Source organism: Macrotis lagotis, chromosome 2 (genome assembly GCF_037893015.1).
Source record: "Macrotis lagotis isolate mMagLag1 chromosome 2, bilby.v1.9.chrom.fasta, whole genome shotgun sequence".
NCBI classification, from domain to species: Eukaryota; Metazoa; Chordata; class Mammalia; order Peramelemorphia; family Peramelidae; genus Macrotis; species Macrotis lagotis.
The window spans coordinates 32,408,707-32,436,390 of record NC_133659.1 but is presented as its reverse complement, the minus strand read 5'-3'; the positions used below and the strand labels follow the sequence as shown (position 1 = coordinate 32,436,390).

Here is a 27,684-nt window from a genome sequence, read left to right as displayed (position 1 = left end):
GCAGGCGCTTTTCGCAGACTGTCTTCCGCCTCCGGTGCTTGCTGCCTACCGCGCTGCCTTTCGGGAGTTGTGGTTCCGAAGTCGCCCGTGCGCACGAACTACTAGGAAAATGGGGAAGCGGCTTAGTTCACCCTGGACAGGGGTTTGGGGCGGGCCCGGATCTTCCAGACTCCGAAAGCTCCTTGAGGACAGTGTCGGGACCCTGAATCTCGGAATGCCAAACCGGGCGTCACAAGCCCCTAGAGTCTTTTCCGGATTACCCAGACTCCGCCCCTCCCGTTCGAGTTCCGCCTTCGGGGACCAGCGAGCAGAAGCAGCCTGGAGCCCAACGTTCCCGGAAGCGGCCTAGGAACCCAGAGGCACGGGCCCAGTTCCCCGCGGACCGTGTTCCCCCACCCCACCCCGCACGCCGGAAGCGGAACCGGAAACGGCCCGCTCCGCCACTGACCCCGGCTGCCGCCATGCTCCGCCTCCTCCGCGGCTGCTACCGGCCGTCTTCCCAGGTAAGTCCGGTGCCCTCTGGTCCGCCCGCAGCCCCCTTCCCCCGGGAGAGCGGAGGCGAGTCACACGGACGGGGTGGGACCCCGCCGGTCGGGGGCGGCCCGCTGGGGGCGTCGGATCTTCGGGAGGGCCCCCAGCTGTGCCTGTCTGACAGGTGAGGAAACCGAGGTAGGCAGGTGAAGTGACTTGTCCAGGGTCTCACAGCCAGCGGGGCTCTGAGCTTGGCGAGGGGCGTCGGGGCCCCCCCAGGAGCAGGGATCTGGGGAAGGGTCGCGATTCTCTTTCAGGTCCTAGAGACTTGCACGTGTGCGGCTCGGGCCCCTGGGAGCCACAAGGCAGGCACCCCTTGGGCCCGCCCTTCTCCGAGACCTCGGCTCCTGGCGGCCACGCAGGGCTCTGAGGATGGAAGGAAAGGCTACCGCACGTCTGACTGCTGCTTCAAGAAGAAGGTCCCCGCGGTCCCCTCGAGACCACCGCCCACTGTCACCTACCTGCTGAGCGCCCCAAAGCCAGCCCTCTACACCGCTTTGGCTGGATTGGTCCCCTTTGTGGCCCCACCCCTGATCATGGGCATGACCGAGACTTATGTCCCCGTGCTGGCATTTTCTCAAATGGCTTATGGAGCCAGCTTCCTCTCTTTCCTGGGAGGGGTCAGGTGGGGATTCACTCTGACAGAAGACAGTCCCGCCAAGCCAGATGTCCTGAATCTAGCCTGCAGTGGGGCCCCGCTGGTGTTCTCGTGGTATGCTTTCCTCATTTCTGAGGGACTCGCCGAGGCCATCGTCTTGGTGATCATGGGCTTTGGGGTGGCATTACACAATGAAGTCTTCCTCCTGCCCCATTATCCTAACTGGTTCAAAGCCTTGAGAATAGTGGTGACTCTTGTGGTATTTTTTTCATTTGTAGCCACTTTAATTATTAAAGATTTTTATCCAGAAACTGGCCCTAAACGGCCTGGTCAGGCTGAGTGAAGCCCACTCTCCTGACAAATTGTAAGCAGGTGGGCTATTAATAATTTCCTTCACACGCTCACAGAGGCTTCTTGTTTTCTCTTTATATTTCTACATCTAATGATTATTACCTTCTGGAAATCATGTCCTGTCCTTCTATCTGAGGCTTTGGCCCACGGTATGTATCCACAGTCTGTGCTTACAAGTTTATTTCTGCCATTTATAAGTGAATTGTAGTTTTAAAAAGATCAAATAAAGAGCACAAAGCTTCCTTTGTGCATTGTGGCTCCTGTGAGAAAAATTTCTGTGCTCCTGGGGAGAGAACACCCTGTTTACATGTTAACATCTGAGACCTCTGTTTGCACAGGATGCTCTTGGAAATTGCCCTTTGAAATGTATTTTACCAAGCTAGGCACTTGACCTGAAATCCTTTCTTAGGGAATTCCTTTCTACCAGAAGGCAGAACCATTGAGTATGGAAGGCCAGAGCATCCCTAGAGTTTCTGAGAGGTCATGATTACCAGTGAGAAAAGCTACAAAACCTTAGGCCACTGGTTCTGAGTTCTCTTAGTAGAGGCAAAGGGTCTCGATTTGGTTCCCAAGTAATGGTACTTCCTGTGAGTGGCAAAGGGAAGTATTGAATGTGTATGGAATACATCATCTTGGCATGATGCATTTCACATTTGAACTTTGGTTCCCATCAGACTCCAGAAATTCTTGGGGAGTTGCTGTAAGACCTGAGGTCTGTTCCTTTGCTACCAGAAACCTCATACCAGCAGCCTCATTGAGATACATAAAGGACAGACACAACAGAACTCCCTGAGATACTGCTTTCATCCACTGGCTTCCTTTTATCCCTTTCCCACAACGAAGCAGAGGAATCTTCAAAGCTTCTAAGTCTTCCAGAAGGGATGAGGAAGCCCGTGCTAGGTAAAGCCTAGCTTAAGACAGCTTTGCTGAATTGGGTAGTTCTTTAAACAAATAGCACTAAAAAATTTGGGTACAAAAATTTCCACTTGTTATGATGTCATACATTTAAAAAAATATATCTTTCATTTTAGCTGCAGCTGAGGAAATCTAGTGGCAAGCTGCTTCAAGCAATCCTATTATCTCCCAGAATCAGCTACAAAATTTACATGCAGTTGAAAAAACCCAATACCACACACTCATTTGTCTCTGTAATTAAAAGTCTCCATTATTCCTTAGGCCTTTGCCTGGAGACTCAGTTGTCAGACCAAACCCTAATGATCTCATAACTCCCAACAGATTCCATAACCCTTCAATCTCTCTTTAGGAGAAGCCATCCAAGGGCACAGGGTCTCTATGGGTAAAGCAGATTGAGAAGGAAGAACTGACTCCAATGGGATCCCACGGTGTGCAAACTTAGGCCAGAACAGGCAGTGGGATTCTCACCAAGCTTTATCAGGGTCACCTATGGGTGACAGCTGCCCCAGCCTCCATGTGATTCAGGCTTCTGTTACATTGATTATGGTGCTCAGTGCACATTCCCACCATTTGGCTTCCAAAAAGGAAGGCAGAGCTTTTGATTCTAAAAAGCAGGTTGGTTTCTCAGACACACTCATTTGGGCCTTCTGGAAGCAGCTTGACATGCTGAATGGGACACAAAAGGGAGGTGGGACTTGGCTCAAGGGGAAACCCTGAAAAAGACAGAACTGCCATATGCAAGCAAAGTCTTTGCAGTGTTTGTTTATTAGAAGCAGAGGAGAGCTGGCATTGGCTATGCACTTTACACAGAGATCAATATATTGGATCCTCACAACAACCCTGTTAGGTAGACACCATTAGGGACACATTCTCCAAGGGAAGAGTGAACAGTATCTCTACTGGAGGAGGTAGGGGTCTCTACACTAAAAGTGCCTTTGCCAAGGTTTCCTAAGTAAGCTTTTTCCATCTAATATGCAGCCAGCAATGAGAATGCCACAGTAAGGAAACAAAAAATTCTGCAAAACTGCTCTACCAACCACTTTGGGGTCAGGGTTCTACCAGGCTCTTGAGAACTGGGGAGCTGAAGCAGTCCCAGGCTGAGCCTTCCATCCCATGATCCCACCCACCCTTTGCCAAAAGCTGCCTAGAGGTGAAGGGGTGGGGGCTGCGCATGCTAGGGGACAGTGTTTTGAAGGAAACTTCACGGGCAGGCAGGCAAACAAGCACAGAGCACAAGTCCTTCCAGGAACAGCTGGAGGAGGAGCAGGATGGAGGCCTGAAGCTTCTTTCTTTTCTAAAAGCTTAGCAGGAATGCTCAGGGTTGGGCTGGCGCTGCTGCCCATGGTCTCCGCTTCAGAAGGCTGGCTGGGCATTTTTGAACTTGCTCAGTCAGCAGGGGGACCAAGTGGAAAACTAGCAAGCCAGGGTTTGTCTCTATTCCCCGCCAGCCTCTCCCAGGAGATATGCTGCCAATTGGGGGTTTGTGCCAAGGGAAGATACCACCTAGCACTCAGGGCTGGGCAGTTGTTCCCCTGGTTTCCTGGGCAGTGAGCAGAACTCTGTGCAGGAGTGTTTAGACTGCACAAGAAAAACCCCTGACAGGATGACCTGTGCATAAAGGACAGTGTGGGTCCTTGAGCAAGGTGGCTCCGGCCATGGAACCCACTGGCCCTGCCTGCTCACACCACTCTTGGGAGCACCACTCCAGCCGACTTTTCAGCCCTTTCTGCACTCAGGAGCATCCACAATTCTGATTTGGGGGCCCCTCCTCCTCCGGTCCTGCCCCAAGCCCCAGTGCCCTCTTCCATGACCCCAGGTCACCAGTCACACCTGTCATAGCACAGCCACGCCCCCTTCACACCGACTGGTGATCATGTTACCAATTTCCATCCACGTGTCAGAGTGAGGGTTGTACACTTCGACTGAGTCCAAGGTGACTGGGGCCAAGAAGTCATGGCTGGACGACCGGCCTCCAGAAACATACAGGAGCCCATTTATTGCCACCACACACACACCAGCTCGGGGCACTTTCATAGAGGCAACTTCAACCCACTTCTCCTAATGAGGACAGAAGAACAGGAGAAACAATCACATAAGTAGGTGAACAAAGCAAGAGTCGGGTGGGGATGGGGGTGAGACTGTGACATGGCAATGAACCGAGAGAAGACAACCCAAAATATTCACAGGCCTTGCCTCGGAGATGATCAGGTGTGTTCCACAAAAAGGGCCTCCAAAGGCCATAGAAAGCATTCCCTGAGGCTGCTGGGCCACAGGCCACACTGGGAAGGGTCCTGGAGCCACGGGGGGCAAATAGTCATCCACCTGCCCTGTGACTGCAGTGGGTGTGGCCAGCTGCTGCTTAAGGCCCAGGGAGAAGACACTAAAGTTCTGGAGAGCCGAGAATCCATAGGACCCCAGATCCAGACCAGAAGAGGAAGGCAACACAGGGTTGCTTGCCAAAATCCAAACCAACAGACCTGGTACACACTCTGAAAATGGGCTTCTTTCCATCAGAAACTAACTGGATACATGGGCAGAGAAGAGAGAAATTCAGACAAGGTGAGAATGACTTCAGGGGTGAGCAGGGATTTTTTAGGCTTGAGCTGGGAAAGGTCCAGGCCTCTGAAGAAGACACATACGTGGTCCTCAAGTCACATCCCAGCCTCTCTTTTAATTTTGCTTTTGTTTTTTGCAAGGCAATGGAGTTAGGTGACTTGCCCAAGGTCACACAGCTAGGTAACTATTAAGTATCAGGTTTCCCTGACTCCAGGGCCAGTGCCCTATCCACCATACCACCTGGTTGCCCCTCCAGGCTCTCATTTAAGGAAAATTATGCTGTTGCCCAGGTTGGGGACAACGCACCATAACTGGCCCAAGGATTTGTAGAGCATCCTCAAGGGTCAACTTTACACGTGAAAAAAAATGATGAGAAACCTCAATAGAGGAGCCACTAGATGATGCAGTAGGAGGAACCTGAGTTCAAACCCAGCCCAATCTGTCCTGATTAGGACAGAAGAGCAGGAGAAACAATCACATAATGAGCAGGTAAACAAAGCAAGAGTCAGGGGTGGAAATGGGGGTAAGACTGTGACATGGCAATGAACTGAGAAGATACCCCAAAATATTCAGAGGCCTGGCCTTGGAGATGAGCAGGCATGCTCCACAAAAAGGGACTTGAGAACTGTTTCAAGTCACTTAACCCTGAATGCCTTACCAAAAAAAAAAAAATCTCACTAGAATTCACTCCCTTGAGGAGATGAACTTGGCATTTTGTGACTAGAGAAAGAGATGCTGAAAAACAGGGCAATATGGAATGAATGCTGCCAGTGACAACTGGCCTAGCAAGGGGATAAAAACATTTGCAGGGACCCAGGTCAAATCCCTTTGACAGGATCCCACAGACCCAAACTGAAGACGTCTGGCCAGGTCCGAGGCTAGGACAGATGCCTGGCCTGAGGCAGCCAGAGGCATTCCCATGGCGGTCATGGCCCCTACAATGGGAGGGAGGGTTCTTATGACCATACAAGAGGGTGCCATGGTGTCAATAAATCACCAGGTGGCCCCCTCTGCAGTCACTGGGGGAGACTTTACCTTCCAGAGCCCAGAATGTTCTGGCACCAGGCTCCACTAGGGAAAGAGAGGAGAGTGTTCACCATCATTACAGTAAGCTGCTTAGCACCATAAGTCTGTGTTCCTTCATTCCTGCTGCTTGTGAAATGAATGACTTTTGGGAGGACAGACTCCAAATGGGGATTGTCACTCAGTTTTGCTCAGCCCCCCACAAACCCATGCAGCAGAGCAATACCCCAAAATGTTCTACCTTACCTCCTCAAAGGAATATTTTTCTACGGTATTCAGCGTATCCTGGGACTCATTCCACCCTCCGATCGAATAGATGCAGTCGTTGAGGGCAGCCACCCCCAGATAGGCCCTCCTGGTCCCCATGGGAGGCAACACGGACCAACTCTTGGAAATTGGGTTGTATACTTCAACAGAAGAAAGCTCCACACCCTCATTGCTGATGCCACCAACCACATAGATTAAACCTGGAGACACAGAAGATGCCAACTCCAACACTGAGGCACAAATAAGGATTTGACATCATCAGAGTCAATTCATCCTATAGGGCTGAGAACCAAAAAGCAGGAGGGCATGGCTTGTTCAGCTAGGGCTCCCTTCCCCCTCCCAACATCCATGCCAGGGAGTCTTGGTCTCAAGGCTGAAAGAAGAAACAAACCATAAAAGTTTCTTTCTTTTCTTTTGATTAGCCTTGTGGATGCTTTGGTCCTTATATCGTAAACATCCCTCCCTGCCTCTGCAGACTGAATCATACCCAAGGTCAGAGTCAAACAATGAAGCAGAACTGTGGGAACCGGGATGCAGTGACCCCTAAGGGGGCCCTTTCTTTTCTGCCTTTTGAGGCTCAGGTCTCAAGGTACATCTCTGCAATGACCACTGGTTTTATAAGGACCCATAATCCCCTTTTCAGGGGACCCATTCCTGGACAATGTGATCCTCATCATCTCTCCTCTCATTTAGTCCTTTGGCCTCCCCACTCAGCAGTTTCTCATCTTTTCCCCCCTCTGAATTCCTCACAGTTCCCATTTCTGTCTGCACATTCAAATACTGTGGTGGTTTCTGCTACACTCCCAAGATGATTGGGACTCAAACTGCTGCGAGTTTGTAGCTCCCCCAGAAAGGGCTGCTATGGCTACATGGGGAAAGAGGAGCCTGTGACCTCCTGGAGGCTGCCCAGGAGTGGGTGGGCAAGGTTCCTTTCCACGCTCACTTGCTGCCCACTCCCATGGAGTACCAGGGCACTCGCACTTGCTGCAGGCTACAGGTGTGTCCTAGTAACTAAGTCTCTTCTGCCAGCTTAGGAAGGAAGGTTTATCAAGTGCTTTAGCTCTGTGCTAAATGCTTTAAAAATACTATCTCCCTTGATCCTCCCAATGGCCCAGGGAGGAAGGGGTTACTATTATGACCTTGGTTTTACAGAGGAGCAAACTGAGGCCAACAGAGGCAACACTAGTGGGGCCTTGTGGACCTCAGCCCAGCTCTGGGCGCTGTGGCGCCTCACTCGTAGCCTCTGCTGGAGGCCAAGGACTCTCCAAGTCCTTACCTTGGATCTCACAGCAGCCAAAGTAATAGCGCGGCACAGCCATGCTGCCAACAACTTCCCAGCTATTTTCCTCAGGATCAAATCGTTCGATGGAGTTTCCTATCTCTGCTCCAACCCATCCACCTGCAACCAAGAGCAAAGGCTGGTGCTTGGGAAGAGTCCCCAGGAGCCCGAGGCCAGGTGGGGCAGGGGCCAGCCCACCACCTGGAGCAGAGGGCACCTGGTCCTCCTCCATGAGCCTGGCCTCAGTCCTGGCTTGGCCTCTCCCAGCTAGGGAACCCAGAGCCTTCTCTCTAGATGTCAGTCAGATCCACACCCCCACTGAACCCCACACAGGACACAAGGGAGAGAACAGAGACTTCATGATTGTTAAATTTTGAATTGAGTTATAGTACATAATTAAAATTTATGTGGGCAAAATAGGCTTCAAAAAATTGCCTTTTAAAACAGGCCTCTGGAGCCCTGGCCTTGAGGACAATGACTACTCCAGCTCCTTCCAAGTTTTGCCCTTAAAATTGGTCTTTATGAAACGATATTTGGACTGCACATAATTTATAAAGAAAAAAAGACTATGATTAACTTGATTTAAAATCTCAATAAAACCAATTAAATACATTCTCCCACCACTCCCAGATACTCCAGAGAGTGGTCAACCCTTAGCTTTTACCCTTTGGGGAAGTACCTCAACCCCAACCCCAAACTTCCCCAAACAGTTCTGTTCTCTACCTGTAATTCCTCCAATGGTTAAGAAATTCCTCCATGAATGGTTAAGAAATAAGGCTAAGGTTTTGATTGGATTTTTTTTTTTAGGTTTTTGCAAGGCAAATGGGGTTAAGTGGCTTGCCCAAGGCCACACAGCTAGGTAATTATTAAGTGTCTTGAGACCAGATTGGAACCCAGGTACTCCTGATTCCAGGGCCAGTGCTTTATCTGCTGCACCACCTAGCTGCCCCAATTGGAATCTTTCTTTCACAACATGATTAATATGAATTTATGTTTAGTATGGTTATACATGTAAGGCCTATATTTGATTGCTTTCTATGGGGGGGAATGTAAAACTCAAAACCTAGCCAAAAAATGACTGTTGAAAACCCCCATTGCATATAGTTGGAAAAAGAGATAATTTTTTTGAAAGGCAATGGGGTTATGTGACTTGCCCAAGGTCATACAGCTGGGTAATTATTTATGTGTCTGAGATCACATTTGAACTCATGTCCTCCTGACTCCAGGGCCGGTGCTCTATCCCCTGTGCCAACTAGCTGCCCCTAAAATAAATAAATTTAAAAAAAGGGATGACTATGGAGGCCAGTACCCCTGGGTCCCCTGAAGAATACCATCTATATTCCATCCAGTGTAAAAGATGGACATGCTATTTCAGGGGGTTCCACTCAAATAGGGCTGAGCAGTCTTGCCCAGCATGTCAGATGAGGGAGGGGATCAAGGTTATTAAAGAAACCTTGCCTTTCAAAAACCCTTTTCAGGGGCGGCTAGGTGGCACCAGCCCTGGAGTCAGGAGTACCTGGGTTCAAATCAGGTCTCAGACACTTAATAATGACCTAGCTGTGTGGCCTTGGGCAAGCCACTTAACCCCATTTGCCTTGCAAAAAAAAACAAAGTTTCAGAGTTCCAATCCAGTCAAAGTTCATTAATTCAATTTGCAACCTAAGTTTTCAGAGAATGTTCCTAGCTCTATATGGTGGGGAGGGCTTATTTAAATTAGGCAAGAGTAATATCTGTTGGTGGCAGCTAGACAGAATGGATAGGGCACCAGCCCTGGAGTCAGGAGGACCTGAGTTCAGATCTGACCTCAGACACTTAATAATGCCCTAGCTATGTGACTGTGGGCAAGTCGGCAAGTCACTTAACTGCATTGCCTTAAAGAAAATTTTTTTAAGGAGAGAGAGAGAGAGAGAGAGAGAGAGAGAGAGAGAGAGAGAGAGAAGTGACTGTACCCATGACAAAACTGTGTGAAAGTGCTGCTAATTACAAACATAATTCATGATTAGAGTAGGCAGCCACTTAGGGACTTCTAACCTCCCCTTCTACAGGTAGAGGAATATCTCAAGTCCCTGTGGTATAAACCCAATGTTTCTTTATCTGCATAGTGAGTGGCAGTTAGAGAGTTAATTGGAAGATGTAACAACATAGACTTCATTCAGTCCCCTGCCCTGCTCCAACATGCACCAGTCAGGCTAAAGCCACTGGACATCCTGTCCTCTCCCTTCTCCCTGACTGACCTGCACCCTCAGGAAATCTGCAGTTTCAAGAATGAAGTGAGAATCCCCATTTCAAGATGACCACACATAGTTACCCAGAGCATAGATCGCCCCATAACACACACACACTCCCAGGCCACACCGGGGCTGGGTCATGGAAGCCACGGTCGTCCACTGTTTGGTGACTGGGTCATAGCGCTCAGTGCAGTCAAAGATCATCGAATCCTTTTCCCCTTCAGGAAATATAGAACAACACCTGAGAAGGTATAACACTTAGTGCTTTCCCCCCCCCCCCAGCCTGTTCTTGGCCTGTCCCGGCCACCTCTGTACCACCCAAAGAATTCAGAAATCCAATTTAGATGAAAAAAACACTACCAAGCCAAGTACTCCAGTTCTTTCCTTGGGTGGTCATAAAAATGAATTCCCAGGCTGGGAATCTAAACCCACTGTATTTAGATGGAACCTGGCAAGTCATAGAAATGAACCCATCCAGTATTTACACCTCGGTATAAGACCTATGCCAGACACAGAGAAGGACAACACAGAGGCCTCTGTAAGTAATCTGGGGGGAGACATAAGATTTCCTAGCATTTAACTCAATCCAATCTACTCATCAGTACGTGGGGCCTAGGTGCCAGAATACAATGACAGTTCAAAACAGAGTCCCTGCCCCCAAGGACCTTACAGTTTAGATAGGGAGACGCAATGTTTACTTGAAGCAGTACTAACCATGTGGACCAACAGGGCAGGCCTTCAGAGGAGAGGGCCAACACAAAGAGAGATGCTAAAGGCTTTTTTCCAAGATGGCAGCTCCCTCTGAGGTGTTGTCTGGGCTTTGGGAGGACCATACCCCTACCTGTGCCATGACAGTTCTTTCTGCCAGGTCTGTTCTCTTAGTAAAAATAAATGAGGTCATAGGCAGGGCAGGCAGGGGGACCTCACAAAGGCAGGTGATTATATGTACTGAAGAGAGTACTTTGGGGAGTTAGGGGAGCCCTGATTTGCCCTGAGAAGAATATCCAAGGAAAAGAGAACTTGTCTTTATCTCAATCTCCTCCAGCAAAGGGTTGCTGAGTGGAAGGACTCCTCCTGATTCTTTCCATCACCACTGATATTATTGGACCTTTGATTACAGATATGTCACCTAGTCAGAGACTGCCACCATGGGAAGGCTTAGAAACATTGCTAAAAATCAAAATAAAAGAAAATGTCTCCTCCCCCAAAGGAGACAAGACTATGAGGATGAGAACACGTCAGAAGATGAAGAAGAAAGCAGTGGAAAAGAGGCTATGGTTCCTCAAAAGAAGGGCAAGACTGTGGTTCCATTAGTCAAAAAAGCAAGACTCCTGGTAAGAAGGCCACCATAGCCACTACCAAGAGAATCTACCCAGCCAAAGACATCATCCTATCAGGCAAGAAGGGAACCAACCCAGAGGAAGCAGCAGTGCCTTCAATCAAAGGGGACAACAAATGGGAAGAACAGCAAGGAAGAGGACAGTGAAGATGGAGAGGATGAAAGAAATGGGAACAGTTCCAGTCAAAGAAGACTGAGGATGACTGAAGAACCAGCTCTACTATCACACTTACCAAAGGGAAGGTTACTTCTGTGAAATCTTGTTTCTGGCAAAGCTGGGGAAATCAAGGAAGTATCATCAAAGAAGCATCAGGAAAGAGGAAAAAGGAAAAGGGCACAAAAAGACCCACAACCAAGAAACAGAAATGGAATAGAAGCATCTCCAGATTTCAGTTTCTTCGCTGGTAACCTGAACTTCAACAAAACCACTTCTGAGCTAAAAACCAGTATCACAAACTTCTCTGCAGAAAAAAGGGACCTTCCCATTTGTGGATGTCTGCACTGGCACATAAGCTACGCAGAATTCAAATTTGCTGCAGAAGCTCCAAAGTGCCTGACTCTGAAATGAAGCTCTGGAAATGACAAATGAGAACAAGAAAGCTCTAAATGCAAGGACACTCTTTGTCAAGAATCTGCTGTGTAAAGTTCTCAGGAGCTCAAGGAAGGGTTGGAAGAAGCTACTGAGGTCAGATTGGCTTGCACCAAGGAGGGGATGCCCAAAAGGATTGTCCATATTGAATTTAAGACAGAAGCAGATGTAGACAAGGCCTTGGAAGAGAAACAGGGAACCAGGGCAGATAACTGGGTACTCTTTAGGACAAGAAGTGAGAAGACCAATTCCTGGAGGGGGAACAGCAGCAAAGGGGCAGATCCAGACCCTGGTGCTGAACAACATCATCTATGGTGCTGCAGAAGAGTTTACAGGAACAGGTAAGAAAGCATCATTCATCAGTCAGTCAGTCAACAAACATTTATGAAGTCCCTACTATATCCTAAGTCCTAAGGATACAAAGAGAGGTCCCAGGAAACCAAGACTGACGTAAGGGTCCTCATTCACTAAATCTGCCTTAGGGGAAGATGTGAAAGAAGCTATGAATTCTTGTAATATCATAGAGATGGAAGACTGAGCTACCCAAATGGAGCCAAGGGGACCAAACCCAACTGACGCTGAAGGAGCCAGTCCTACAAAACCTGGTTTGTCAAAGGTCTGTCTGAAGACACGATGGAAGAAATACTGAAAGATTCATTTTCTGGTTCTGTAGTGCTAGGACAGTAAGGGTTTGGTTTTGTGAACTTAAGCTCAGAGGACTCCAGATGAGTGAAAGAGGCCATTGGAGATGAATGAAACAAAGTAAGTAAGGATCAGCCCTGTGGCCTTGGAGGTTGGGTGGATTCCAAGAAGGCCAAGGAAGAGGAGGAGAAGAAAGAGTAGACAACAAGCCACAAGGAAAGGAGATGAAATTGGAACAGCTTCTCCCTCTTCTCTTTTCCTTGCCATTTGAATGAACTCTCAGGGTTTATCCTGTCGTTTAATCATTGATAGAGCCTTCTGAGGAAATACCAAGACAAACAAGCTGTTCAGGTAGGGGAGGGAGCCAAGGCCTGTGAAGAAGAGACCAGCTTTGTAGTTCAAAGAGCTGGATTCTTATTTGGCCTCAGATGCATTTACTTGTGTAGCCTTGGCCGATGTGGAGACACAACTGATGTCCTCCAAACCACAATTCTAGGTGACTAGTTGGGGCAGCTCCTCGCCTGAGTCCTGAAAGCCCAACAGTACAGCCCAAACTGTAGCCAGGCCCACTGCATGCAGGGGTGTCACCAGCTTTTCAATGGACCTGCCAGTGCAGACACTGTTGCCTGCTAAGGGTCGGGGGGGGAGGTAGGCAAGGCTGGTTGAGAATGGCTAAGGATGCTGCATTTAGATGCTGCAACTGGGGAGGGGAAGTGAGAGAGGAGCAGTGCCCCTGAGATTCAGCTAGCCCTGGCTGCAAGCTGTGACTTAGACCCACACCCCCAGTGTAGGGGCTGAGCCCCAGTGCAGGTCACTGTCTGTGAGATTCAGGGCCTGCCCCTTGCTGAGTTTTTTTCTAGTCATTTTGAAGGCTCTAAATTCTGAGCAAGGTTCCATTCCAAGGAGGCTGAGCCCACTCCACCGGGACGTGGCTTGGTGTACACATATGGTATCAATGAAAATGTATTTAAAAAATAAAAGCAAAGAAAAATAAGAAGTTATTAGGATTACATGCTATCAGACATTTCTCCTCTGTCCCCACAACCCCCACAGATGAATTCTTCCCAATCTCCAGAGCCTAAGTAGGGTCTTTGGCTTTAATCTGCCACCTCTTCCTGAAGTGGCTTGCCCCACATCAACATTACCTCCAATGGCATAGATCATCCCTCCCACTGCAGCTACTCCCAGGCCACTGCGGGCCTGGTGGAGGGAAGACACAGTGGTCCAGTACTGGCTGAAGGTGTCAAAACGCTCCACGCAGCTGAGGGCTCTGCTGTCACTCCATCGCCCCCCCTGCAGCCGGGTGTATCCACCTGGGGAAAAGAAAGAGCACACAAGCCAGGTTAGCCAAGCATCCCTCAGAGGAATGAACTAGGCTCAGAAAACAAGAAAAGGAATTCTTCTGTGGCTTCTGCAATCTGGTTAAAATGGAGAAGTTCCTGCAGGGTAGGCTGTTGAGAAAAGGGAATGACTTAGTTGTTTACCTGGGGAGTCATTCTAACCCTTTCCTAAGCTAATTATGGCAGCAGTTGAGATGGCCAGGCCAGGCCAGGCTGGGCTGGGTCACCCACTGCAGGCTGAACTGTGCTTGGATAAGGTTCACCAATGGTAAGCTTAGTATCTCTCATGTTTCTACAAAAGTCTAAGTCATCTGACTTTAAGAGAAGAGTTTTTTCAGGTGGTTCTTTGATCTTAGCTAAGCTGGGATCAATATGCCCCAGATTTCCACTCAACAGGCGCCACATTTCCTACTCTCCCCTGGAGATGACTCAGGCTGGACACTAGACAAAGGTTGGTGAGCCAACTATGCCTGTCTGTCCAAGGTGGGAGATGGCCCAACCTCTCCACTTTGGTCTTGATACTGGAGAAGCTTTATAGCCTTTGTCTGAAGGACACAGAGATGCTCACCTACAGCATACAGGTACTTCCTTGCTTTCTTTCGAGGTCGCACCTTGGAGGTCTGCAGAAAACTGCAGAACCTGTTATCCTTGGGGGGTTTGCCCATTTCACAGTACTCTTTCAACAGGGTCTGCAGGGCTACTCGGAGGCTGAAGTCAGGGATTCCTTGGGGAAAAGAGGAAAAAAAAACATCTCAGCACTGGCAGTCAGTCAATAAACATCCCAAGTCCTAAGGATACAAAGAAAGGCAAACAGAGAGTTCGGCCAAACAAGCAACAAACCACACCGACAAGCTACAGCCTGGAGATAACCGAGTGGAGGGCTCAGGGAAGGCTTCCTGGAGAAGGCAGGACTGTGGCCAGGAGAAGAACATGAAAAGGAGATGGCATAATTTAATCACATAATTTTCCTCTCTCTGTACAATTAAACTAGGAAGACGCCTGAGAGAAGTGTAGGAAGCAAGCCTATGAGAAATCTGTTTTCCTGAAGGCCCTGGTCAGTGTGAAAAAGAGCAGCATTAGTCAAAGTGGATGAAAGGAGGCCAGTTACTCATCCCTGATATTACCACCTACCTAAATGTTGGTCTTCCTCCAAGGCTCTGCCTATGTACCACCCCTTTCCTCCCCTTACCTCTCCCTCCTCCTCCTCTTCCCTCTCCCCCTCTTTCTTCTTGCCAGTCTCCCCTTCCTTCCTTCTCCTCTTTCCCTCATTCTCCTCGCCTACTTCCTTTGCTCATCCTTCTCCAATTAGCCTGACCTTAACCCTCAGCTTTGCCTCCATTAGGATCAGCTTCTGTATGGTGCCATCTTCCCATTAGCTACAGGAGGAGGGCAGTTCTGTAGACATCCATAGGTCTCAGGCATTAGTTTTCAAGTGATCTCAGGACTTTCTGCTCCTCACTCACAGGATACAATGCAAACATCAAAGGCTGCTTCCAGGCAGTGGACAAGGAGAAAAGGAAATGCTACAGAAAACACCAGAGGGAGTAGCAGAAGCACAGTGAATTCCCTCTTCCCCTTCTATAGTCTCTTCCAAACATGTCTAGAAATGCACCAGATTGCATTCTAATGGGGGAATTCAAGAAAAAAAAATCACAGTGAGTCATTTATCAAGCCCAGGTTAGTCCAGGGTCTGATGCAGAGAGGGCAAAGGACCCTAAGGGTGGGTTGGTCACTCCATCCCATAGGCAATTCCTATAGTGCCAACTGGCCACTATTCATTTCTCAGTCACAGATTCAAGGTAGATTGAGGAGGGTATCTATGCTTAGGGGCATTTCCAGGTAAGAGAAGTCACAGGCCATACCTGGATTATATAATAAGCAAGACGCAAGAAACCAGAAGCAAGAAACAGTGATGTACCTGAACCCCAAAATTGGAATCAAGTCTCAGTTGCAACCTAATACAAAGCCAGCAGACAAATAACCAGGGCAGAAATCCCAGCTCAGGGCAGCCAAGTGGCACAGTAGATAGAGTACTGGTCCTGGAGTCAGGAGGACCTGAGTTCAAATCCAACCTCAGACACTTAATAATGACCTAGCTGTGTGTGACCTTGGGCAGGTCACTTAACCCCATTGCCTAAAATAAATAAAATTAAACAAAAAAAAAGAAATCCCAGAGTAAAAGTGTTGTGCCCAAAGAGTGAGACGGAGACCAGAATTTGATAAGGTTGGAGATCTTTATTCCTGGGGACTGTCTGGGGATTGAGTACCCAAATCAGACAGTACCTAAGTGTTCAGGGAATAGGGTTTTTTGTGGGTTTTTTGGGGGGGGGGTTACTGAGAGCAAGCAGGATACAGGGAAGCAAAGACAGCAGTTAGATATGTTATCCTGACATATATGTGTGTGTGTGTGTGTGTGTGTGTGTATAAAAACATAGGGTTCCGTATAGGTAGGGGTGAGAAGGGGTCAGGGTCTTTGTATAATGTTTGAACATATCTTCTGAGATGGAGGGAATCAAGAATTTATGATCTTAATAGTTCCAGCTGCATCTGGGGAAGGGGGAGGCAGTCATGGAATTTAACAGATACAGCAAGATAATTAGGCTAACAAGGGTGCTTTGTAAATCTTTAGACAATTTTATGGTATATCCATGACCCCTTGGGTCCTATCAGACTATTTTCAGACCCAAAGGCACCTAGCCAAAGTTATATTTCTAAGGAATTTCTCCAGGCCCAGAAGGATGTCAGGGACTCCTTTCTATACAGGAATTTCACAAACATTAATATTGTACTTCAAAAGGAAGCTTACATTTGCTCCAACGCAAACCAGGGTCAGGAAGTTGCAGAGATCAGACCAAGGGAGTTGGGAGGGGGTGCAGGGATCAGATGTTCTCCTGAGCACTGAAAGCTTATGGGTCCCCATGCACAACCCTCAATACCCCAAAGAGAGCAGCAAGAGGAACAGCCAGGCCTTTCCCTTCTGAAGTGAGGCAGGGCCCAGTCCTAACAAGTCCCAAGTCAGTATGCTAGAAGAATGAGTAAACAAGAAAAGAACTCCACCATAAAGAGCTATTAAGGTGGCAGAGACCCTTAAGCCACAAACCCAGAAAGAGAATGATGACTCCAAACCATCCACAAGTAATACCTTAGAGAAAAACACAGTTTGGGCACAAAGTCAACTCAAATTTCTCAAGGAGATAAAAAGTGAGAGTTTAAAAAAAAAAGGAAAAAATTGGAAAAGTAATGAGTGATGGAGGAAAAGATTATAGGACAGCTACGTGGCACAGTGAATAGAGCACCAGTTCAGGAGTCAGGAGGATGTGAGTTCAAATCCTGCCTCAGACACTTAATAATTACTTAGCTGTGAAACCTTGGGCAAGTCACTCAACCCCATAAAAAAAAAGAAACAAAAAAAAAGCATTTGAATGGAAATTAACATTTTAGCACAAGAGTTATAAAACCTGACCAAATAACAAGCTTCCTAAAAATTCAAATGGACCAAGGAGAAACAAAACATGAGACAACATGGAATATTAAAACAAATAAAATTTAAAAAAACAAAATAAAAATAAAAAAGGAGGCATGCCATAACAAAAATTCATCTAGAACATTGATCAAGGAGAAAAAAATTTAAGAATCACTAAACTGGGGCGGCTAGGTGGCGCAGTGGATAAAGCACCGGCCCTGGAGTCAGGAGTACCTGGGTTCAAATCCAGCCTCAGACACTTAATAATTACCTAGCTGTGTGGCCTTGGGCAAGCCACTTAACCCCATTGCCTTGCAAAAACCTAAAAAAAAAACAAACCCAACAACAACAAAAAGAATCACTAGACTGAACTCCATGATCAAAAAAAAAAAAGAAAACTGTCCAGTTCCTTCAAGAAGCAGAGGGCAAAGTAGAAACAGAAAGAACTTATTAGTCATCTCCTAAAAGGAACTTCAAAATGAAAATTTCCAGGAATATTATACACAAAATCCAGAGTTTGCAAGTAGTTAGAAAGAATTCAAGTAGAAGGAGTCACAGTCAGGATGACACCAGACACAGCAGCCACCATGAAAAAGGAGCACAGAATTTATAGTCTGATATTCCAAAAGGCAAAGTATGCGGGCCTATCCTAGAATAACTTATTTAGCAAAACTAAGTATAATGCTACAGTGGGGAAAAAAATGGACCTTTAATTAAAATTCTAAACATTCCTAGGAAAAGATCAGAATTTTGAAGTGCAAATACAGGAATTAAGAGAAACAAAAAAAAAACCTAAATGAAAAATGATAAAGGAATAAACAAGGATGTACTGTTTACATTCAAATAAAATGATATATGTGAACCCTCTGATACCTATTATCATCAAGTGTCAAAGAGGGAGTCTAACTGGAAAAAGCTCAAGAGGGGTTCTGTTATGACTTGACAATTCTAAAAGAAGATTGGAAAGAAAGAGGAAGAGGATTATACTGAGGGAAGAAATGGGGGAGAAGGGAAAGGAAGGTTAGGAGAAATTATCTCACAAGTAGGGATCTATATAAAAAGGAGGTGAATGAAGTTCAAGGTGGTAGAGGGGTTCAAGAATGAGAACCTTACTCTCATCAAAACTGGTTTAAAAAGGGGCGGCTAGGTGGCGCAGTGGATAGAGCACCGACCTTGGAGTCAGGAGTACCTGGGTTCAAATCTGACCTCAGACACTTAATTACCTAGCCGTGTGGCCTTGGGCAAGCCACTTAACCCCATTGCCTTGGAAAAAAAAAATCTAAAAAAAAACTGGTTTAAAGGCGAGAACAACACACACACACACACACACACACACACACACACATATGTATATGCACATTCACAAAGAGTTGAATACAGAAATATATTTCCGTCAACAGGGAAGTAGGAGAGAAAGAAGAGAAGGGGGAAGGGGGAATTAAGGGAGGAAAAAGCCCAACATAAAACAAATTCTAATTAAGGAGCCACACAAATCTTAGAGGCAGCTCAGTGATGCAGTGGATAGAGCACTAGCCCTGGAGTCAGGAGGACCTGAGTTCAAATCTGACCTCAGAAAAGAATTACCTAAATGTGTGACCTTGGGCAAGTCACTTAACCCCTATCTTGCAAAAACCAAAAAATAGCCTCAAAAAAAAGACATCAAATACTTACAGCATCTCGTATTTTTGTGACAAAGGATGAGAATCTGAGGGGCTGCCCATCAACTGGAGCTGAACAAGTTATAGAATATGATATGAATGTGATGGAATTCTATTGTACTATAAGAAATGATGAGAGGTTTCAGAAAAACCTGGGAGGATTTGGATGAACTGATGGCAGTTGATGAAGTGAGCAGAATCAAGACAATTTATACAATGACAACACTGGCATAAAAACAAATAATTCTGAAAGAATCAATAACTGATTAATGTAATGACCAACCACAGTTTCAGAGAACTCAGTGAAGGATTCAGTATATAAAAGGAAATATAAGTGCGCATATGTATATATACACACATACACATATAGTTACACATATGTAAATATACTTTTTAAATTTTTTTGGTCAATGTAGAAAATTGTTTAACTATAAATATAACCAGGTTTGTTTTGTTTTATTCTCAAATGGGGTAGAAATGTTGGGAAAGGAAGAAAAAGGTTTTTTGATTAAAAAAATATATATATATATACACACGCACATACACACACATAAACACATATATATTTGTATACATATTCATCCGTATACGGACATAGCAAACTCAACTAAGCAACAATGACAACACCAACAATAATAGCCGCTGTTGGGGGCTGGCTATATTCTGTAATGAAAGCTGGAGGTGTGGGAGGATGAGGACTGGGCCTGGACTCAAGGTTTCGCTATTATAGGAAAGTCTCAGAGTTCACTCCCTTCCTCCCTCCTAAAGCTCAGTCTTAGAGCCTCGAGAAGTGTCACCACAGTCAGAGACAGGACCTGAAGCCAGGGTCTCCTGGTCTGAGGGTGTTACCCTCAAGCACTGCTGGCCACCTTCCCTCAGACATTAGTCAAAAATTAACAGCTGGGAAGGACACCAAAAGTTCTCCAGGGCCTTGCCCACTGCTTGGCCTGCACCCTGCAAGAACACACTGCTGTCGGATAGATGGTCAGCCCACAGGGGCCCAGAGCAGGTGAACAGAATCTTTCCATCTCCCAGGGAAGCATGAGGCTCTGCAAGGAGCAGATGCTTCATTGCTGCCTGCGATGACCAATCCCAGCCTCCCTCTCTTACCTTCTATATACTTGACTAGCCTCTGGGGAGGCAGCAGGGGGAAGCGAACAGGCTCCAGGATTTCGACCACATGCTTCTTCCTCCTGGCCAGGTCCTTCAGAACCCATTGCATGGCAGCCAAGAACACCTGGTACTCATCTTCAATGCTCAGCTCCTCGCTTCGCAAAATCTTAATCAGCTGATCCTTGGTTAGTGCCAAAAACTCTTCCCCGCCGCTCACCTCCAGGAAATGCACGTGGATGTAGTTCTCTGTGAACTCCAGGAGGTCGTGGCAAGCAATCTGCTCCGAGAACTGGAAGATGCCGATGCAGTTGGATGCGTCCACCTGTCCTTTCAGAAACTCGCAGCACAGGTCCACCACCTCGGTCAGCTGGAGCATGTCAGCAGCCACAATCAGCTCCTGAACGTTGTTCACACCTATGTTTACCACCCCTGCAGGAGGGAAGGAGGCCAGAAGGTGCATCAGGAAGAAGGGCACTCTTGGGACACTAAGCCCCAGGCAAACCTGCTTCTCCCCAGGCACAACATGGGGTAAGGCCTTCAAGGTCAGATAAAGGCAGGTGCCTCCATGCCCCTCTGTCTCCTCACAGAAATCATTTAATGACGTTCAGATCAATAGACTGGGAGCTCCCTGAAGGCACTTTCTGTATATGCCCAGAGCTCATCACTCATAAATGCTCATCTGCTACATGTTGAGGTTTAGAGAGCTTTGGGACTCTAAAGACCCAAGGGGGGGAGAATTGGGGGGGCACCTGGAAAAAAAATCAAACTGTAGCATTCTCTCTGATGTTCCTGGCTGGGTCTCTAAAGGCAGAACTGCTGGCCCAAGAGTTTGAGGTCAACGAAAGGATGGCCCCTTGGATCAGTGAAGGAAGCCTTCCCCACCCCTGCCCCCTACCATATTTAACCCCTAGACAGCTTGTGAGCTCCTCCACAGCAGGGACTGTCTTTGGCCCCTTTTTGTAAAGGGGGGTTTAGTACAGTGGGTGCTTTGTGAATGATGGATTGATTGAAGAATAGCTACCACAAATGCAAAGGAGAGAATGTGCAGAGGAGGGAATGGGCACAACCTACAGAAGACTGGGGCACGGTGGGAAAGGGAACTTCTGGCCCTGACTGGCAGATTCCCTCAAATGACAGTGTGAAAATAAGAAACATTTCTAAGTCAGACTGGTGGGCAGACTGGTGATACCCAAGGAACACCTTCTCAGAATTATGTTTAAATACATACAAGAAAATAAAGTGAGGAAATTAATACAGAAAGTTATCAAAGTTGTTGTGGGATTTTTTTTAAGGTCACAGACACCTTGTTGAAAGCCTCTGCCACAAAGGGTCAGCCCATCTGCCAAGTGTTTCACTACCTCATGCCCCCCCCAGTTCCTGTAGGAATCTGTGATTTCACTGAAGGGGGCAGCCACTCCCCCATCCTCAAACTCAGGTGGCTGCACTTGTCTGGATCCCTCTTCCTAGACCTGGGCCCAGTTGAGTGGGGGCTCCTTGGCTTATACTTCTGCCAGCCCTGATCATCCCTCCACCACAGTGGAGATGACTTCCCCCATCCCAGCACCACTGAGCAGGAAGGGTCCACGGGGCAGCTCCTAGTCTGGCTGTTTGGCTCCAGAGCAGAAGCTTTCCAACCCCTTCCCTCCATGTGTTCGCCTCTGGCTCCCAGGCAGAGGCGCCTGGGCCTCTGGCTCCTTCCTGAGAGGGTTTCAGGGCCTCCCTGCCCCTTTCTCTTTGCCTCTAGATCTATCTTCTGGGGCTGGGCAGAGAAAGGCTCACCCTCCCCTACAGGACAAGGAGGCAATCATGCTCCTCTCTGAGATGGGCACACTCAACATGGATGACTTGGATCTAAGACCCTTCTCCATTCAGTTGTCCTCCTTTGGACACTGTACTCATCAATGCCCAGAGCTGAGTCTAGAGCTCCTGGCAGGGTCTGACTGGGGGAGGCCAGCAGAACTGAGCCTCCTAAGCCCTGGACACACCGTCTCTCTCTGAAGGTAGCCTCAGATTATAGATGCTTTCTTGGCTGCCACCAGACACTGCTGACCCACATGAAGCCATCGGTCCACGCTCTTCAGATGAACTGAAGACTCTAGGGGAAGTCAAGACTTTTTGAAACGTCTGGCTGAATGTTTCACAGAATGTCCACGCCAAAGACAGTTGGAAGAAAGGAGCCAGAGATGCAGCTCACCAGGAACTAGGGGAGAAATCAAGATGCACATCCCTGGAGAGAGCCCTGGCAGTTACAGGGTCCCCCACAGAGCCAAGTGGAAACTTCACTGGTTGGTCTGTTCTTAAAGCATTTTTAGAAAGAAAATGAGAAGGGAACACAGTGACATCTCTAAGCCTGAAAATAATACCAGCTGATCAAGAACTCACAGACTCCAGGACTGTGTGAGAGGCCAAAGAAAGAGGGAGAGTTGGTCCAAGTCAATCCAGGATAGGCCCTTCAAAGGGTAAAAGAGTGAGAGTTTAGACCATGGTCTTCCTGGTTCCAAGGCTATTTCTCTGTCTACCCTCCCAATTCAATCCCACAAGTATCAATTAAAAGTGTCTATTATGTGTTAGACACTGGAGCTACCAGGACAAAACTCAACCAACCAAAGGACAATTCCATGTGAATCAATAAAATTAACATTAACAATTAATGGGATAATATTCCCATTCTCAAAGAAATCAAATGATGGGTTGTGAGCCATCAAAGGAAAGAGATCAAGGAAGTCTTGCACATGGCTGCCTGGACCTCTGTAGCTGAGTCAAAGACTGAGCAGGCATGGGGAGGCAAGTAGGCTGGAATCCACCCTTAGTCAGCCCACCTACTGTGGGCAACAGATACACAGCCTCGGGGAGCTCCCAGTCAAAAGAGGGGAGAGAACAATCAGAAAACTATGTTCAAACAAGTTTAAGACAGAATAAGATGAAAATATCAGCAAAGCTGGTAAATATCAGCAAAAGCTGGGAAACACTTCCAGTAGATGATGGGATTTTCGCTGAAGGTGGTCAGGCAAGTCAAGAGGTGGAAATGAGAAGGAAGTATGGGCCACACTTGGGGGACAGCCAGAGACAATGCCTAAAGCTGAGAGATGGCAGATCTTGTTTGTAGAATAGTCAGTATCACTGGGACCAAGAGTATGTGTCTAGTTAGGGGAGAACCCAGCCTTCCTGGACAAACTCCAAATTCCAAGGGCCCTCACCATGTCAGAAGGCCATGGAAGTAAAAACAAACTGAGATTCAAGAACTGTTTAGATTGGAAGATGGTCTACCTATTTTTATATATTGGGTCCCTATGGGTACCTGGTAAAGTCTTCTCAGAACTGTGTTTCTAAATAATTGAAAGAATTGCTAAATTTCAGTTAGAGATTAGTGAGGAAAAAAAAGATATTTTTTATCTATTCATGGTCCATCCATGGGTTTCCTGAGATGGATATACCCAAAGAACACCTGGTTTAAAAAAATTCCTGATAGAAGTGTTTTCTATGACTGCACATATATAATCTATATCAAATTGCTTGTCTTCTAAAGGAGGGGAGGATGGAGGAAGAGAATTTTTAAAAATACATTAAAAAATTTTTTTTTACTTATAATTGGGAAAAAATACAAATTTAGGAGCAGCTAGGTGGCACAGTGGATAGAGCACTGGCCCTGAAGTCAGGAGTACTTGGTTCAAATTCAGCCTCAGACACTTAATAACAACCTAGCTGTGTGGCCTTGGTCAAGCCACTTAAACACATTGCCTTGCAAAAAAAAAAAAAACCTAAAAAAAAATACAAATTTAAAAAAGAATAAATAGGAATAAGTTCTGGATCTGTAATATCCAAAGAGGGAAAGTGAGGGGAATTTGGGACAAACAGAAAATGGCAATAAGAAATCACCTCTCATGAGGACCTGACCAGAGACCAAAGGCCTAGAGACCTTTGGACCCCATGCTTCAAATTCACTTAGCCAGCAGTGCTGAGGCATTTCTGACAATGGAACATCTTTCTTTCCTCATCTCCACCAGGGCCAGCTTTCACAGGCCTCAGACAGAAGTGGGAAAGCTGTAAAAGAAGCCAGGAGCACCTTACTCCCCCAGAGGTATGTTGAGGTATGACCTCAACAACATATCCCTTCCTGCTTCATCCGAAAACCCCAAGGGTGTGAGACTCCTCAGAGGGGACAAGATGATGCTAGTTAAGTTCTGCTCTTCCCTAGTTCCCTATCAAGTCAAGCAAGACCCCAAATCACTGTAGCCTCTTTCTTCAGAAACAACCTAAGGTGGGGAAATGCCTGGAATCAGCCTTAGCATGCCAGTCAGCACCCAGCCCATCCTCCAGGACAGCCTGTGCCCCAGATGCTACCTGTGTAGATGAAATCCAGAAGAGTCTGGAAAATTCCTGCTTCGATGCCCAGGATCTGCACCTCATCCTTGCCAGATTCCTTCATTCCCCCAGTGAAGAGGGCTGCAAAGTAGGGACTGCTGGCGGCCAGCACCAGCCGGTGCACACGGAACTCTGCTTCTCCCACCTGCAGCTGCACATCACAGAAATCCTGCCCACTCCGCATCTCGTTAATCTGGGCCAGGATGATCTGGGCATGTCTGTCGGATGAGAAGGTGCTGTCGGCCGTCTTTGGCCCAGCCTCACAAGCCATGGCAGGGTACTGCCTCAGGTCCTGAGACCCAGCGCCTCAGCTGCTTCCCTCCTGGAAGGAAAGGAATCAGTAATCAGTATACCCCCATGCCCAAGAGCTGGCCAGACACACAGTCAGCCCATGAACACAGACATGGCTCAAGCTAGTTGGGGACTACTACCTGATGGGGGTGAGAGAAGAACAAATATTTATATACCTCCTCCTATGGGCCTTATCTGCACTAACCAATTTACAAATATTATCTCCTATAAGCCTCCCAGCAATCAATTTTACAATTGAGGAAACTGAAGCAAACAGGTCAAGTGTCCTGCCATAGCTAATAAGTGTCTGAGGGAGGCTGGATTTGAACCCAGGTTCTCCTAATGACAAGTCCTGATCTCTATCCCCTATGCCACCTTGCTGCCTCTAATACAACAGAGGGTCCTGTAGACTGCGAATAATAATTAATATGTATTCAGAGTGGGGCAGCTAGGTGACACAATGAATAGAGCATCAGCCCTGGAGTCAGGAGGGCCTGAGTTCAAATCCAGCCTCAGACACTTAATAATTGCTGTGTGACCTTGGGCAAGTCATTTTTTTAAATAAGGAAGGAATCTTTAAAAAAAATTTTATGTATTTAAAGCAATGGGATTAAGTGACTTGCCCAAAGTCACACAGCTGGGCAATTATTAAGTGTCTAGGGTTGGATTTGAACTCAGGTCCTCCTGACTCCATAGCCGGTGCTCTATCCACTGTGCCACCTACCTGCCTCTGGGTAACTCACTTTTAACCCTGTTGCCTTAATTAAATAAACTTGAAAAAAGAAAACCCCGTATACAGAGCTTACTCTTTGCCACAGCTTTACAATTTTATCTCAATTACATATTACATGCAAATTATTATCTCATTTGATCTTCACCTGCCCTAGGAGGTGGGTGCTATTATTCTCATTGTATAGTTGAAGAAACTGAGGTGAATAGCCAGCAAGTGATAGGGGCACAGAGCTAGTAAGTGTTTGAGGCCAAATTTGAACTCAGGTCTTTGTGAGTCTAGACCTGGTACTGCGTCTACTGAACCAACAAGTTGCCTTTAACACAATACAGGGAGGCCTTGAAGACTGCAAAGATATGAGGAGAAGAAAGGATCTCAGGAGTCCAGGTAATCTCTGAGAGGAATCCCCACTAAGTGGGCATCCAGCCTTTGCTTGAAGTCCTCTGGGGATGGAGAGCTCACTCCTTCCCACTCAGGGTCAGCTCTACTGCCCACCTCCACTTCTTCACAGTTTTCTCCATCCCTCCTAGTCCTGCCCTCAGGGCCAAGCAGAACCAGTCCTTAAGCTACAGGAACACAGCATATCCCCCTCTACCCTAGTTAGACCCTGGGGCTCCTCCTAGGACACAGACTCCAGGCCTTTCTCGAGTCTGGCTGACCTCTCCTCTGGACCTTCTCTAGTCCATCAATGTCCTGGGCAAGATGACCAAGATGTGGTGAAGTTGATGAGTGATCAGTCTCCACATGGCTGACAAGCTGAGTCTTTAGACCACTGCACATCAGCCTGAAGTTCCTTGTTCAGTCTGTGGATACTACTGCTCTCCCATCCTTGGAAAAAGGTTGCATTCGTCCCTCCTGGCTAAAGCAATGTCTCTCATGACACAAGTGACAGGATACTTCCTGACTATGATTTCTGTCAGCACATCTGTGATTTCTACAGTCCTCCTCCCCTGACCCACACAAAAGAGAGGTGGAGTTGGCCACCCTAGGGACTAAGGCCAGCAGAAGGGTCTACATACCACCTCAGTTGTCATGTGAAAGGAGGGTTCTGAACCATGATAGGAGAGTGGGAGTGACAGAAGAGATTTTTTAAAACAATCATTTCAAATACCAGTGGAAAAAGACCTGAAGGGTCTTGGTGGACCACAAACTGAGTCAACATAAGTTATATGGTAGCCCAAATTGCTAATGAGACTTAGATTGCCTTAAACAAATTAAAAAAAAAAGTAGTGAGCCACCTGTCCCTGGAAGCCTACAAACATCAGTTGAGGTGTTTGTTAAATACAGGTCGGCCTTAATAATGCCCCCCAAAGCCCCTTTCCTCACAAACACTTTGTGAAGAATGTTCAAGGACTAAGATCCCTACTTGTGAGAAGACCAACTGTAGACTGAGTAGTGACTGATTGAATACACATGGCCTGACTGTCCAAGGTACCCAATTTATAAGAGTCAGAGATAGGATCTGAACCAGCCCCTTGTCTCCCTACTCTCCGGCCTCCTGGTTGTCCTTCTTTCTGCCCTGCTCAGGTATCATCTCTTCCATGAAGCCTCCCAACTTCCAACTGTCCAAGTGTCCTGTCATTTCACAGGCCTTAGTGGCCCGTGTCCATATTGTATTCTATAAAGCCCCTTCCTCCCCACCCCCCCATAACTCAGATCCTAGGAAGCAGAGCTGGAGGCCCATCTTTGTTTCTCTGGTGGAAAGTCCAGGACCTGGCTTTTTTTTTTTGCAAGTCAGTGGGGTGAAGCGGCTTGCCCAAGGCCACACAGCGAGGTCATGATTAAGTGTCTGAGGCCGGACTTGAACTCAGGTCCTGCTGACTCCCGGGCGGGGCTCCATCCACCCACCTAGCCTTCGGCAGGTTCTGGGTCTTGCGAGCCCCAGCTCTCGGCCGTGGCACTCACGGCCCTGTACAAGCTGCCCACCCCTGGTCCCCAAGGGGCTCTGCCATTCCGCCCGTGACCTTGAGCCTGGCTGCTGCCTCCCGGCCGGCTCTGCGGCCTCCTCTTCATCAGCGGCCGGCCAGCCCGGGGGGCCCGGCCTGGTCGGGGCAGTGGCCTCACCTGAGCGCTGAGGGAGGCCGGGGCCTGGGCCCGGCGGGGGCTCTGGGAACTGGAGATAAAGCCAAGGGGAGGCTCCCGGGCTGGGGCCCACGGGGCGGCCGTGGGGGCAGGGCGCGCCGATCCACCCCCGGGCGAGCCGGGCTGAGGGCCAGGCGGGAGGCGCAGCCGCTCGGCCCGGGCCCGCCTGGCCCGGCCCCGCCTGGCCCGGCCCGCCTGGCTCGGCCCTCCTGGCCCGGCCCCGCCTGGCCCGGCCCCGACCTACCTCCTGCCGCGGCCGGTCACCGCCGCCTGCGAGGCCCGGCCCGGGCCTGGCTCCGGAGGGGGGTCACGTGGCGCGCCCCGCCC

At 47.9% G+C, this 27,684-nt stretch overlaps 2 protein-coding genes across 3 annotated transcripts; one reads left to right on the top strand and one right to left on the bottom strand.

Annotated features, from left to right (window-relative positions):
- The first annotated feature begins 106 nt into the window (after positions 1–106).
- Positions 107–3,509, top strand: TMEM69 (transmembrane protein 69). Its single transcript, XM_074221558.1, has 2 exons — positions 107–503; positions 789–3,509. Exons 1-2 carry the CDS (start codon positions 462–464, stop codon positions 1,470–1,472), a joined length of 726 nt encoding a protein of 241 aa, XP_074077659.1. The 5' UTR covers positions 107–461; the 3' UTR covers positions 1,473–3,509.
- Positions 1,225–27,684, bottom strand: IPP (intracisternal A particle-promoted polypeptide). Of its 2 annotated transcripts, none has more exons than XM_074221552.1 (9): positions 27,602–27,684; positions 24,234–24,576; positions 19,890–20,321; positions 14,227–14,382; positions 13,464–13,631; positions 9,829–9,966; positions 7,518–7,640; positions 6,221–6,441; positions 1,225–4,453 (listed from the first exon to the last, which is right to left on the bottom strand). In XM_074221552.1, the coding sequence occupies exons 2-9, from the start codon at positions 24,523–24,525 to the stop codon at positions 4,229–4,231; spliced, it is 1,755 nt and encodes a 584-aa protein (XP_074077653.1). In that variant the 5' UTR covers positions 24,526–24,576; positions 27,602–27,684; the 3' UTR covers positions 1,225–4,228. The 2 variants fall into 2 exon arrangements, with proteins under 2 accessions (XP_074077653.1, XP_074077654.1); XM_074221553.1 differs by lacking the exon at positions 27,602–27,684 and adding an exon at positions 27,340–27,441.

What these genes read in the sequence shown, in the direction of transcription:
- IPP (XM_074221552.1), bottom strand. Translation starts at nt 24,525, where the DNA reads ATGGCTTGTGAGGCTGGGCCAAAGACGGCCGACAGCACCTTCTCATCC. An exon ending in TCTGGATTTCATCTACACAG is followed by an intron (nt 20,322 to 24,233) that starts GTAGCATCTGGG and finishes TCCCTCCTGCAG; the next exon opens with GGGTGGTAAACATAGGTGTG. An exon ending in AAAAATATTCCTTTGAGGAG is followed by an intron (nt 4,454 to 6,220) that starts GTAAGGTAGAAC and finishes TGTCCTCATTAG; the next exon opens with GAGAAGTGGGTTGAAGTTGC.
- TMEM69 (XM_074221558.1), top strand. Translation starts at nt 462, where the DNA reads ATGCTCCGCCTCCTCCGCGGCTGCTACCGGCCGTCTTCCCAG. An exon ending in GCTACCGGCCGTCTTCCCAG is followed by an intron (nt 504 to 788) that starts GTAAGTCCGGTG and finishes ATTCTCTTTCAG; the next exon opens with GTCCTAGAGACTTGCACGTG.